Below are 13,396 nucleotides of genomic sequence, written 5' to 3' on the forward strand. Positions count from 1 at the left end.
TAGATATTTAGATGTTGCCCTCGCAATACTAATTAGCCCTAAATTTAATCAAATACGGATCAAATAAACACTGAGGCCTCGTTTCGAAGTGGTGGATTTCTGTGTTTGGTAGATTATTAACAACGTGTTTTGGGTGGACACCCGATACCCGTCGCCAATCCGTAAAACACGATGGCCACCTCGCGTCTCGAAAACTGTTCAACCCGACGAGTTTCCACGGGTTTAATTGGGCTTACATTGCTAGACCCCATCCTGCCAGGTAGGAATAAAGTGTATTTGGAGTAATTAACTGGGCTGGTGTAATACACGTGCATCTATAAAAAACCGGGCTGCCAAACAAAGGCCTAACGGAAGGCAAGGAGGGGTGTAGGAAATAAGATCATGATATTGTGTGGATGCCAGACGCAGCCTGACATCTCTTGAGTGACAAAATGCCGGCCAGCAGTTGAATTTTTTCTTTTGATGCAGTTGAAGGAAAATGCTTCGGTGGACCGGCGGACATCAGTGGAAGCTTTGGTTTAGCAAGCAACCATCTCTGGGAACAAAACCCATCCTTGACCTTATTTTCTCCATCCATGGGATCACACGCCCGCCATTTGGAACTTGATGCGCGCATCAGCCGAGTAAAGTTCTTTGGGCTACTTGACAGAACAAAAAGAAACCAAAGACAAAAGAACAAGACTAGATCTGTTTCCTCGATAAAACAAGACTTGCCGGCCTGCAGAGCCTCCCCAGATTAGCTTCGGAGTCACTGATCATTTCTTCGTGTCACGCACGCTTACAAGCACATTGGGCGGATTCTTGTTGCGGACACTTGCTGATCCACTCACCCTCGCAAGCACTTTCAAGGTAACTTCTCAATTTCCAAACGACGACTTGGCATTGACTGTCGACCACTCTTCCCAGTGGCCGAGGGAGACTGCCACCAAATCGCGACTATATTAAGCGACCAGCCGCCAGCCATCGCCAATCCGCCATTGCTACCTAGCTACCCCTACCTAGCCAGCGTGAAGACGATTACGTGCGGCGTCGATCGAGATGGCGGCGGCGACGCAGGAGTACATGGAGAAGGCGCAGCTCCGGCAGAGCTACCGCAACGTCTGGCACACCGACCTCACCAGCGCCACCCAAGCGGATCTCCCATGTGCGTATCCTTTGCATCGATTCTGGGATGTTCATTTCTTCCTATAGGTCTGGACTTGATGCAATTTTGTGTTTCTTTTTGCTTCCTTTTTTCCTGCAGACTGCTGTCTGTCGCTGTGGTGGTGAGTGGGCGCACTTCTCATTTTCTGAACCCGTGATGTTCAAGCTCTCTGTTGTCATATCGTAACTGTAAATCTTTGCAGCGGCCCATGCGTCTCCTACATGCTTCGCAGGCGTGCTCTCTACAACGACATGTCAAGGTAAATTTTCGCTTAAACCTTGTTCTTCTTCTTACTCGGGGTTCAGGATTAGGAAAACAGTTCTCTGGTCTTCAGTTTCATCCATGTCTGTGTGTGTGTGTGTGTGTTTCAGATACGTGTGCTGCGCCGGGTACATGCCATGCAGCGGGAGGTGCGGCGAGAGCAGATGCCCAGAAGTATGCCTCGCGACAGAGGTGCGTGCGTGGGCGTGGCACACAAGTTCTTCTGCACGTTTTGCTCCTTCGCCAAAAGAATTGGTTTCCTCTTAATAATCTTTTAGTTCTCATCAACCGTTGCTCTACTGATTAAAATTCCAGGTGTTCTGCTGCTTCGGCACCTCTGTTGGGTCGACCAGGTTCCTGCTGCAGGACGAGTTCAACATTCAGACGACCCAGTGCGACAACTGCATCATCGTACTCGCCTCTTTCCCGCTCACCAAAATTTTCACCACCGCTGTTGTTTCACAACTCTGCAACTGATCATCCTAGTAATCCCAGAACTGGTTTTGGTTACTGCGCGCAGAGCTTCATGTTCATCCTCCAGCAGCTGGCCTGCATCTGCTCCATTGTCGCCTGCATCGTCGGCAACCAGCAGCTGTCGGAGGCGTCGCGGGCGATCTCCTGCTTATCTGACATGGTCTACTGGACGTAAGACACTCTATTCCGCAGATCATTTTATTCTCTCAAGACTGAAAGAGCCACGTCTAACTTGTCTCTCTGAATCTGTGCAGGGTCTGCTCCTGTATGCAGGTAATGGCACACTAAGCTTACTTCACTCAACAACTGAAGTTTTCTCGTTCGTTGACATTGATTCTGTGGTTGGAACTTCAGACGCAGCATAAGGTGGAGATGGACAAGAGGGATGGCAAGCTGGGCAGCCCAATGGCGTTTCCTGCGATGCAGCAGATGTCGCGCATGTACCAGTAGACCGGGTCCGTGCCGCGCCCGGCACACTACAGGTGGCTGGGGTTGATGTTTGAGGAATGGACGGAGATCAGATCATCTAGCTCGATGAATATGTGTTTGTAGTTTGTACACCATTGAACTGTCTCATGTTCCATTTGGTGATCCTGTGAACTTGCAAATTTCTCTGTGAGGGCGGGCGATCTTCACCTGACCCCTCCCACTTCGAGAGACATTATGCATATATAATGGGAATAAATTGGCATATCACGATTATCTTTCCGTTCATCTAGAACTAGTGTCTCCTCCTTTTCTTTATGAGACGAGGCTCCATAACACAGCCACAGGTGAGGGGGTCTCAGCACCAACGATTTGGTTACCAGAAGTAGCCGGTAGCCGGCATACCACAAGTAGCTGGGGTTGATGTTGGAGGAATGGATGGAGATCATGTAGCTGGATTAATATGTTGTTTGTACACCATTGAGAACATGTGAACTCTTTCATTTTTCATTTGGCGATTTTGTGAAATTGCAAAATCATTCTGCACATATTATGGGAATAAGTTGGTACATCTCGATTATCTCGCCCGTTCATCTAGAACTAGTATCTCCTCCTTTTATTCATGAGATGAGGATCCATAACACAGCCACAGTTGAGGATGTCTCAGCACCAAGGATTTGGTTATCAGTCTGGTAATCCAATTACCCACCGATAACCGGAATTCCCGAGCACCCTTGCAAAATGAGCCTCCAGGGGAAAAAATCAGACTATTTGAATTGAATTTTTCAAGATTATATGAATTCAAATTTTGGTATTTCTCCAGTTACCGAGTGGTTACCACAATTAAAAAAATTTGAATTAAATTTGGTTTTTGAATTTGTCCGGTAACGGGTCACATTTTCCTGGTAAACGAGGTAACCGGGAATAGCAGGCCTCTCAGGGAAAAAATTCGGGAGCCAAAAACTTTCTCAGCACTATATAGTCCATTTTAACAAAACCGAATAAAATTAGTTTAAGACCCTGTCCGCGGGCGTTTTCAACATATTGAGATCCCATGCAGTTAAACAAATAATGACAGATCTAATATGAATAGAACGCTAACATATTTTCTTGCGAAAATAGAAATGCCAACAATACGTTTTTCGTAGTCCAGTTTCGGCACTGTTTACTCTTTGGCGGGACATTTGTGCTTTTTTGCATCCTTGATATATAGACTTGTGCAGGTTATCCACCGGTGCAATACTTTGCTCCGTTCATGGTCGTCTCTTCAGCGAATGGAGAATCGAGACCTAGAGATCTATTTACGAAGATTTCTACATGATTGGAGGATACGGCAAGGGAGTTTGTTACCCAACATAGATGGCAGCATAATCTCAGGATTGGTCCATCGCCACCTTAGGGGTTGTTTGTTACATCACTACTATGTTTTTGGATGGAGTCTTTTTTATCCTTTATTTCTTGGATTGTGTGCGGTTGTGTGCATGAGTGCATATTAGTTATGCAGAGGACGGGTGTAGTGCTTAAATCTTTTAAATTTTAAGTAATGAAAATGCCCTTTATCGAAAAGACTTGATCTTAACATTATGTTGTTGCAGAGACTGGAAGTATTTGCTATCTTGGTATTAATATATTCTCTCTTTATTAAAAAAAATCTCTCTCCAAACATAACGATATCGTGCTCAGAATTCAGAAGACACATTTTCAACACATGAAATCCGCCGTACCGGAAAAATAGATAGAATAACAGGGTACAGCTCGGTTCCTTGCCCGCACGTATGCAACGCCTTACTGATCTCGATGATTGGCGAGTGCGTGAAGGCACATCGCCGCGCGAAGATGTAAACGATGTTCCTCCCCAATGATCACCTACTAATTAGCCACGACTCTGATTGATCCAATCCTACGTGCTGCTCACTATAAATTCAGTCGCCCCATGCCGTCTTCTGGCAGAGCTCAGCTAAGAAGTAAGTGTTACAGAAGAAAGAGAAGCAAAAGCAATGGCCATGGCTTCTGCTGCGCGCACGTCCACGGCCATCTTGGTCCTCCTTGTTTCTCTGGCAGCCATGGCCACCACCGCCGACGCCAGGTTCAGGGCCATGCAGTGGACTCCCGCCCACGCCACCTTCTACGGCGACGAGACCGCGGCGGAGACGATGGGTATGTTCTCTTGGCTATTGGCGCAGCACGCTACCCTACATGCTTATACATTTTGTGTGCTGATATGATATAAACTTGTGTTTCCGCAGGCGGGGCGTGCGGGTACGGCAACCTGCACACGGCAGGGTACGGCACAGACACGGCGGCGCTGAGCACGACACTCTTCCTGGACGGCTACGGGTGCGGCACATGCTACCAGATACGGTGCGTGGGCGCGCCGGACTGCTACAGGGGCTCGCCGGTGATCACAGTGACAGCAACCAACCTATGCCCACCCAACTGGGCGCAGGACTCCAACAATGGTGGGTGGTGCAACCCGCCGCGCACCCACTTTGACCTCGCCAAGCCGGCCTTCATGAAGATGGCCTTCTGGCGCGCCGGCATCGTCCCCGTCATGTACCGCAGGGTGCCATGCATGCGCCAGGGTGGGATCCGGTTCGCGTTCCAGGGGAACCCACACTGGATGCTGGTGTACGTGATGAACGTGGCCGGCGCCGGTGACATCGGTGAGATGTGGGTGAAGGGGAGCGCCGGCGGCGAGGGGTGGGTGCGCATGAGCCACAACTGGGGTGTATCCTACCAGACGGGAGGGCAGCTCGCCGGTCAGGCACTCAGCTTCAAGCTCACCTCCTACACCACTGGGCAGACTATCCTCGTCGCCGACGCTGCACCGTCGACCTGGAGCATCGGGCTCACGTACCAGGCCCGCACCAACTTCAGATAGAGGAGTCAGGAGAAGCTCTGAAGCACATCACAAGTAGCAGGAGCAGAGACACTGCCGACGCTCTGCTCTGCTGTGCTGTCATTGCTGTTTCGTCCCATATTTTCAGTTCCGTCCAGTTAGGAGATTCTCACCCGTTGCCCCCATTCACATGGAACTGCGTGTTTGACACACGCACCAACTGCTTAGCCTCTATTGCACGATCAAAGCAAAAGATTTGCTGGTTGTATTGTGCCATAAAATTCTAGCTCACTATTAAGATTTTTCTCATGTACTTCTGTGTTCGGTGCAACATCAGATAGCTGGAATAAATCAATATGGCAAAAATTAAGTTGAATGCTGATTTGTGTGAACAACATGCACAGAACCATTCTCCTGACCCATCGAGCTTCGAATCCTGGTTTAACTAGGTTGCAAACCCCTTATTTTTCAAGGAGATCAATTGAACAATCAAATTTTTTTCAGAGAAGACACTTCAAGGGATTAAGTTCAAGATTATCCATACACCCATATTCAAGCTTAACAAACGATTTTTGTTTGGCCTATGGCAGGCCACACGTCACAAATATCCATGTTGACAATGGAAAGTTCTCACATACCTCTCTTTCGGTTATATTTGGTCAAACTTCATATTTTCAGGCACAGTAATTTATGATTTTAAAACCAGTACATGGATCATCAAACCAGAGCAGGGTACTGCTTGGCCTGCAGCCGAACACGTCTCTTATATTCTGATGGATCCTGCAAAGGAGAAGAAAGTATCGCGACTGGATGATATGGAAGAACTAATGAATTGAAGAATCTCGTTTAGATTTTATTTCTAACCTGGATAAAAAGGTGATAACCATCAGTCTGGGCAGGATCAGCTGCATTAGGCAGATCAAGCAAATCCTGTATTCCAACTAGAATCTGCTTAACGGTGATGGCAGGTCTCCAACCCTGAGAAAGTACAACCAGAAATGTAAATTCTGCAGTGTGGAATTTCAATAAAACCAACGAAATAGTTTGTGTGCTTACACTATCCTCATTAAGAATCGAGAGGCAGACTGTCCCTGAAGGATAGACATTTGGGTGGAAAAAACCCTGTGGGAACTTGCATTTGGGAGGTTTGCTAGGGTAGTCCTCGCTGAAATTGAGGGTAAGAGGAAAGTATCCACCTTCCCAATCAGTCTGCATAAATGACAAGGGAGTAGTTAAAATATCCATTTTATCATAGATTCCAGACTGAATTAACAGGGAAGACAGAACATGAAAGAGAAATACTCCCTCTGTCTGGTGAAAGTTTTCATAGATTTGTCTAAATTTGGATGTATCCACACACTAGATAGTGTCTAGATACATCCAAATTTACGCAAATTCAAGACAGCTTTCATAGGACGGAGGGAATACAAGTGAAGAGCACATATTCACTACAATAGTCATATCGCAGAAATGGAGAAAGGTAAGAGACATCACATATAAGAAAATAGAGACGACAGGTTAGCAAAGTCCACCAGATGCAAGGCAGAATAGTTTGACTATGAAGAAGTAGACCAAGAGTGGTGGCAGAAAACAATCTATCTACCAGCATCTCCGTCCTACAACAACAATTCCTTGTTGAACCAATAACTTTGCGCATTTGTTGTGAATCCTTCCCCGCTCCCCATGGTTTGCGGAAACATCAGCGGGGAAGCATAGCGTTTGCGCAGCGCTGCTAAACCACTAGTCTAACTGAAACAACTCGAGTTTCCTGGTGATATCAGAAGGTGAGTCATGTTAAGGGAAAGTATCTATCCTCATGTCACCAGTTTTTGTTTGTTTTTGTTTGTTTGGGTTTGTTAGCTGATGTTGGGTATCATCTCTAGCCTACACCAACTTGCTTGGGACTAAAGGCTTTGTTGTTGGTGCTGTTCCGTTGTATAGGAAATCTACGCCGGGAACATCCGTACGCAGCTCCAGGGGATGACCTGCAAGCCACTGCAGGCGTCACACTGAGTTCTTCGTGCCACAGAACACCCTTTGTTGTAAGTGGAGTACATGGAGAAATTGTACCTCAGTAGTTCTATGGCTCTCAGGTTGGGATAACTGATACGCTGATGAGGAAGAATTGATGGCTACTAATTTGGCAAGAATTATACCAACAGGCTTCATAATCAATAGATAAACCACCATGCATAGACCAGCCGGCAGACATCCAGCACAACTTTAATTTTCTCACACACGCGAGACCCGATTGCTCACTGGCACTAACAAGGGCAGCACCTTGAATTACAGCACCTTTGACGACGGTCGACAGTGCACAAAAGTTCAGAGCTATCTGGTACTTACCCCCTGCTTGCCGGGGATGGTGCAGTGCCAGACCATGAGGTTCACCGACCCGTCGGCCACCGTCTCCGGCTTCGCGACGAAACCCTGCGAATCAGTGGTTCCAGATCAAGACCCGAATCTTACCGGAGGGAGGAGGGGGTGGGGGGCGAGGCGCATAGGGAAGGAGCGAGACGGTACGGACATGAGGGTGGTTCTTGCGCCAAGCCTTGCGCTCCTCCGCGAGGCGGCCGCGCGCGATCCCTCCTCCCGACATGGGCGGCGGCGAGGGAAGCTGCTCTGGCTGCTCTCTGGCTATCAGTTTGGGGCTTTGGTTTCGGAGATTCGCAGATGAGGACGAGTTGGTTTTTTCTTTTTCTTTCCTCAATAATTGGCAAAATTGTTCTTTCTAGAAGCGGAAATAGTGATGGTTAAGTTACAGTTTTTGTCTATTTTTTGTGCTTTAAATAATCAGATATAAAATTTAGAAGTTTCAGAAAAAAATCTAAATTTTGTGTCTAATCTACTTTGCCAATAGATAATCATCTAATCTACTTTTATGTCTCAAGTTTTGGTTGTTTGGACTTTTAGAATAGGTTGCCACAAGAAAAGGTTGAAGCTTAAATAAACGATACGCAATAGCGCGTCAAATTTGTATTCTAGTTGTACCGGATAAATAATTGCTCTAAAGTAGCACGTTGAAGGATTAAAGATGGCACCTAGAGAGAGGGGTGAATATGCGACTATAAATTTCAACAAATTGTGTTGTTTTTGAGGATAATTGCGTATAAATAAAGTGAACCTAAAACAACTAGATGAACAATCCTATACGATGTAACAAACAAGATACAATAAGTAAATTTAAGGATAGAAATAACCGAAAGTAGAGGAGTCAAAGACACAATGATGTGTCCCAAAGTTGAAGTCCATGGGAGGACTCTAATCTCCGTTGAAGAGGTCATGGCAAACAGAGCCCACATGATCTGTGAACCAGATCAAGCCCTCTTCTCCATGAGCTCTCCAACCAAGTGAGAACTCTTGAGTCCCCACACTTAGTAGGAGCTATTTCTACCGACGGGATATTGAGGTGATTATCGCGCTTTCCATCGATTCTACACACCAGAAGCTTTCGGGCAACCCTAACCACCTAGGGTTTCCAAACAAACCCAAGAGTCATGGGTGTTGGAATCGAGGGGATTGGACGGCCGACAGGCTGGTGGCCCCTAATGGCGCGGTATAGTGTTGTAGCAACTTTGTGGGGGCCACCAGGTCCCACCTCGATCTTCTAGTACACTCCTTCGTCGCGAAGTCTTGTATTTTCTGGAAAAAGGTCACCTGGCAAAATCGTAGGTCCATTCGAGTTCCAAAAGGCTCCTAAAAGTAAAATGTACGCAATTACAAGACATCATGCAGTGCAAAGTTAGAACCCAAATAAAAAGATTTTGTGGGAAATCCCATAGAACATTTTAATACACTGTGAAAACTCTAATTACGATGCAAAACTCAATTATGACATGATAAACCAAAAATTCATGGATTTACATGTATCGCGGAAATCATAGAAATGGGCTCAAAGTAAGTGCTCCCTATCTCCCGGTTGAATGTTATGTCGTGGTTTCTCTGGGAGGCAGGGGAGAGGGTTATGTGTGAACTAACGATGGTAGGAAAAAGGTAGGATTGGGGGTGTGTGAACTGATGATGCTTGGAAAAGGTAGGATTTGGGGGAGACAAAGTTGAATGGATGGGTGTGGTTCACATGACACGTGTGTAACAAGAAAAAATGTGTGGTAAAAACAATGTTAAGTGTGACATTTTTAATTTAAATTTGTAAGAATCCGACAAAAATCCCTAAGCAAAGTGATACGAATAGTACATATGTTTTGGACGCATCAATCTTGGAGTCTGGAGTTTATACTCTTACTTTCACTAAACATCACATGCAATGTGATCTCAATATGAAGCTAATAATATGCATGGTTGAGAAATTATCTATACACACAAAAGTGATGTTTTATTCAGAATTACGGAAGAGCCGGAAGATCAATACTAACATTTCTTTGGTTGTGAAGTGTTGGTGCCCACCCTTTTTGGTATTTGGGAATCTCGATACATTATTGTGACTCCTGAATAAAAAAAATGGTAAGGATATAGAGGACAAGTTTGACAAGAGGTTAAGTACTTGAAAGGGAAAGCTATTGACCTATGATTGAAGGATTGTCCACATTAACATGGTACCCACCAGTCTTTCAAAATTTATGTTGTCTTTCTTTGAAGTGCTAAAGTTGTGCGGAAGTGAATTAATACAAATCAGATGCCCGTCCTGCCTTGATTTTTGCTAAATGGTTAGATGAATGCATCGTCTGGTGGTGGATGTTTGTCGTTCATTTGTTTGTCTAAGGGGAAATGGAGACACACATGAGTCTTCGTTGGTCTAGCAACAAGGCCCTATAACTGCTAGGCACGGAGACAAGGGGGGACGAGGAGGGCTCAGCCACTCCCATGATTGGGATTTTGTGAAGAATACTAGTGATTACACCATAATTTCTCACAGATTTAGTCAAATTCGCCCCCCTCGTCAAGTTTACAGCAGTAATCCAGTCCATTTTGCCCCCCTCAACATGAGAAGATGGCTCCGTCCCTGATAACTGCTAAGCTGGAGGATATGTGGGTCGTGCGGCTGGTAGGACATATAGCACCAATCCAGGTAGTTGGCAAAATACAATACAAGTCCGCTAGTTTGAACTTGCTCGTTTGATCAACAACCCACGCATGGGCGAAGCCAACCAAACGTTTTATTGGGGACGTCTTCATATATCAAATGGGTTCAACACTAATCATTTTTTGATTAGCGACAATTTACCAAAGGTTTCACCTAAAATCGTTGGGCCTACTAACCTCAATTTCCATAGTAACATCTCCACCATTGAGCCCACGCCAAACGAAATTACCATCTCATTTCGGGTACTTACTAGCCATCGCGGGAGAACCAATTTGGCTAGCTAGACATGGCAAGAATTTAATGGCAGCTCCTAGCAAAATTGCCAATAAAAGGAAGTGTTTATTATTTACCTAACAACCTCTTTTGCCAAGGCTAGGGTGTCTATTACTCTCGAATAATATGCACCTAATTTGAATGAGAAGACGGCTAGGCGGCTAGGTAGATGGTAAGATAAACGGTACATGCTTGTATTTTCACTGTATTTTATTTATGTATGCTCGTAGTTCTATCGTACTTGATGATTAGATTCGAGATCACATAAGTATAGGCTACTTTGATTTTACTTCTGTCCGTCCTCCGCCTTGCAGGTGCTAGGAAATTGGTTGGCTAGTGTCAGGAAAAACATAAGCCACATAATACAAAAAAAACGTATAAAAATAGTAAACTACACACAATTATCATATGGCCTATTAGCTCAGCTGGTTAGAGCGTCGTGCTAATAACGCGAAGGTCACAGGTTCGAGACCTGTATGGGCCATTTTTTTGCTTAATTTACGCAAAATTCATGCAAAAACAGGTTCGAACCGGAGACCTTCAGTGTGTTAGACTGACGTGATAACCAACTACACCACGAAACCAGGTTGGCATAACTTCTTTTGAAGGCAGTATTGTCCCAAACAAAAGCAAGTGTCTACTCTTTAGCAAGGGCTAAATTTCACATGTATCTCATATCAGCGAACATGATTGCCACAGTTGTCCACGGTGAGTTGTATCTGGTACTCCGGGACTAGCAGTAGGAAGAGGATGGTGACCTTGACGTAGTCGCAGAACCAGTCAGGCGTGAAGCCCGTGCCATCGGATTCCGAGTGTTAAGATGCATGGCCTGAAACTGCAAGTGTGTCTTTCTCACGGCACACGATTCCAGGTTGATCTTATGTATGTCACAACCTAACCAAGCAAGGTTACGAGAAAGGGTACATAGTACAAACAAGGAAAATTACATTAGGAGGGATATAAATAGATGAGTAATCAAACAAGTAAAGACATTAATTATATGAAGAAAAAGTCAGAATCCAATTAAAAAAGGTTGGTCCAAAACATGTTTCACTCTGTGCTGTTGTAGTGATAAATCATTTTGGAATTGAAACTTCCATCTAGCAAGTGAAGACATCTGGTTGTCGAAGATGTGGTCATTTCGCTCCTTCCTTACGTTCCAAGCCGTAGAGACAAAAAGTTCCAGCATGGAGAGGCATCTAATGAGCAATCCTACTCAATCCCAATCATGTTCCGATATGAAGAACCAAACGAGCAACAGAAGAATAGATGGCCTCTGGATTGTAACACACTAGTGTTGCAGAGAACACATACCAACTCTTCCTTAACATTTAAATCCTTGGCGTTTAGCAGGTCCATAAAGAGTAACTGAGCAAAACCTTAAGCTTGAGGAGGCACTTAGATTTCCAGATAGTTTGCAAGCCCTTCTCATCTGAATTGGCTCCAAACATGAACTTATAAATATTGCCCGAAGAGTAATTCGAGTTACCCAAGGAGAATAACCTTGAACGGTCGACGCGATGTGTCTGAAACCATGGCTGGGGTGGCCGAAGGGCGCCAGCGGAGCCAAGGGGCGCGAGGCAAGGGCCATCATTGCAGGCGAGGGACGCGGGGCGGGGGCTGCTACTCCCCATCGCTGCTTTTCTGCGCCGTCGGCGGCTGGGGGTCGCGTGGCGCGGTGGAACAACCGGTTTTCGCCGCTGCTGTGGAAGAGCGATTCTGATGAGGACATCCATGCCAAACTACTACCTCCGTCATTGCAAGATGAAGACGATGTTGCTGTGAAGCTCAAGTCCAATGAAGTTAGGATTTGACACATTACAAGGACTCGTGCGAAGCTACTTAAACAGCAGAGGAATTCGCTCATGAATGATACTTTGATCGATGAGAATTTTATACTGCCTAAGTCCTTTGACTTGTCTATGATCGGGTACGAAGATGGAGCAAGCGTCGTACGAGGCGAAGAGAAGCAGCTGGACATGGTGCTGGACGTGAGGACATTCCATGGACGCGCGAGGGAGGAGCGGGAAGCATGCGCGAATGAAGGAGAGCCCGGCACCCAGCCCAGCAGCGCCGGCCATCATGCTGGACCGACCGGCGCCAGGCCCGGCACTACCGGCTGCCACACCGGACGGCCCGGTGCCTGCCGCCCCCCACACCGATGCACACCAGATACTAGTCCAGGGAACCTGGAGGTTCGCCTGGTGGACGCTTGGCACCACGCCCGGTTTCTACCGGCCAACCCGGTCTAGGGCCTGGTCCCTCCGGAGCATACGCCGGCCTGATCGAGTCGGAACCAGAATTGCCCAAACCTGTTCCAGGTCGCTTTGTACCCCTAGTTTTCGAACCCTGGTCATCCTGTACCCCTATATAAGTGCCAAGGAAGCCCCCAAATTAGGTTTAGACCACGTTTAAGATAAACCCTAGTTCATAGTTGATTGCTACGCAACTCTATTGAATTCTATACACCACTTCGCATCGATCTGGTGTTTTGCTACTGAAAGTTTGTGTGATCTGCTGTTCCATTGGGGATTAGAAGATTGCAATTTACCGCTTCGTGGTCGGCGGCTACGTGCGCACGTGTGTGGAGTTGCGAATATCTTGCAGGGTTGAAAGTTGTTGCATTGGCGACAGAAATCAATCGAGAGACTCGTCAGCGTCATACAAGTTATCATCAACTTATCACCGTGTATTCTTCATTGTGTTCATCGCGTGTTCGTCACCATCCACCTCGCTTACTGACAAGATCCGGCAACCCCTTATCATCTTGGTATCAGATTTCAGCGTTTCCTCGGTAAGCCATCCACAATCCATCCCATAGTTGAGTTGTGAGTTGTTTTCTATCTAGAAAAAGCCAAAAATATTAGGGTTAGGTTTGCCATAGCCTTAGATTGCATCAATTTCGAGTTTTAGTTGATTTTCGTGTTTAGTTTTTGAT

At 46.0% G+C, this 13,396-nt stretch overlaps 3 protein-coding genes and 1 non-coding gene across 4 annotated transcripts; 3 read left to right on the forward strand and 1 right to left on the reverse strand.

Moving 5' to 3' along the window:
* Positions 1-999: 999 nt before the first annotated feature.
* LOC124706116 lies at positions 1,000-2,815 on the forward strand. Its single transcript, XM_047237776.1, has 8 exons — positions 1,000-1,144; positions 1,244-1,265; positions 1,347-1,403; positions 1,516-1,597; positions 1,721-1,816; positions 1,926-2,050; positions 2,134-2,152; positions 2,234-2,815. Exons 1-8 carry the CDS (start codon positions 1,039-1,041, stop codon positions 2,327-2,329), a joined length of 603 nt encoding a protein of 200 aa, XP_047093732.1. The 5' UTR covers positions 1,000-1,038; the 3' UTR covers positions 2,330-2,815.
* A 1,493-nt stretch (positions 2,816-4,308) lies between these two features.
* Positions 4,309-5,186, forward strand: LOC124706115 (putative expansin-A30). The gene is made up of 2 exons (XM_047237775.1): positions 4,309-4,462; positions 4,552-5,186. The coding sequence occupies exons 1-2, from the start codon at positions 4,309-4,311 to the stop codon at positions 5,184-5,186; spliced, it is 789 nt and encodes a 262-aa protein (XP_047093731.1).
* Positions 5,187-5,625: 439 nt separating this feature from the next.
* On the reverse strand, positions 5,626-7,797 carry LOC124706117 (SUMO-conjugating enzyme SCE1). Its single transcript, XM_047237777.1, has 5 exons — positions 7,672-7,797; positions 7,491-7,574; positions 6,201-6,353; positions 6,009-6,122; positions 5,626-5,924 (listed from the first exon to the last, which is right to left on the reverse strand). Exons 1-5 carry the CDS (start codon positions 7,741-7,743, stop codon positions 5,862-5,864), a joined length of 486 nt encoding a protein of 161 aa, XP_047093733.1. The 5' UTR covers positions 7,744-7,797; the 3' UTR covers positions 5,626-5,861.
* Positions 7,798-10,868: 3,071 nt separating this feature from the next.
* Positions 10,869-10,942, forward strand: TRNAI-AAU. Its single transcript has one exon. It is a non-coding gene; the product is annotated as a tRNA-Ile (tRNA).
* Positions 10,943-13,396: the final 2,454 nt, after the last annotated feature.

This window comes from Lolium rigidum, chromosome 4, assembly GCF_022539505.1.
Source record: "Lolium rigidum isolate FL_2022 chromosome 4, APGP_CSIRO_Lrig_0.1, whole genome shotgun sequence".
Taxonomy (NCBI): Eukaryota; Viridiplantae; Streptophyta; class Magnoliopsida; order Poales; family Poaceae; genus Lolium; species Lolium rigidum.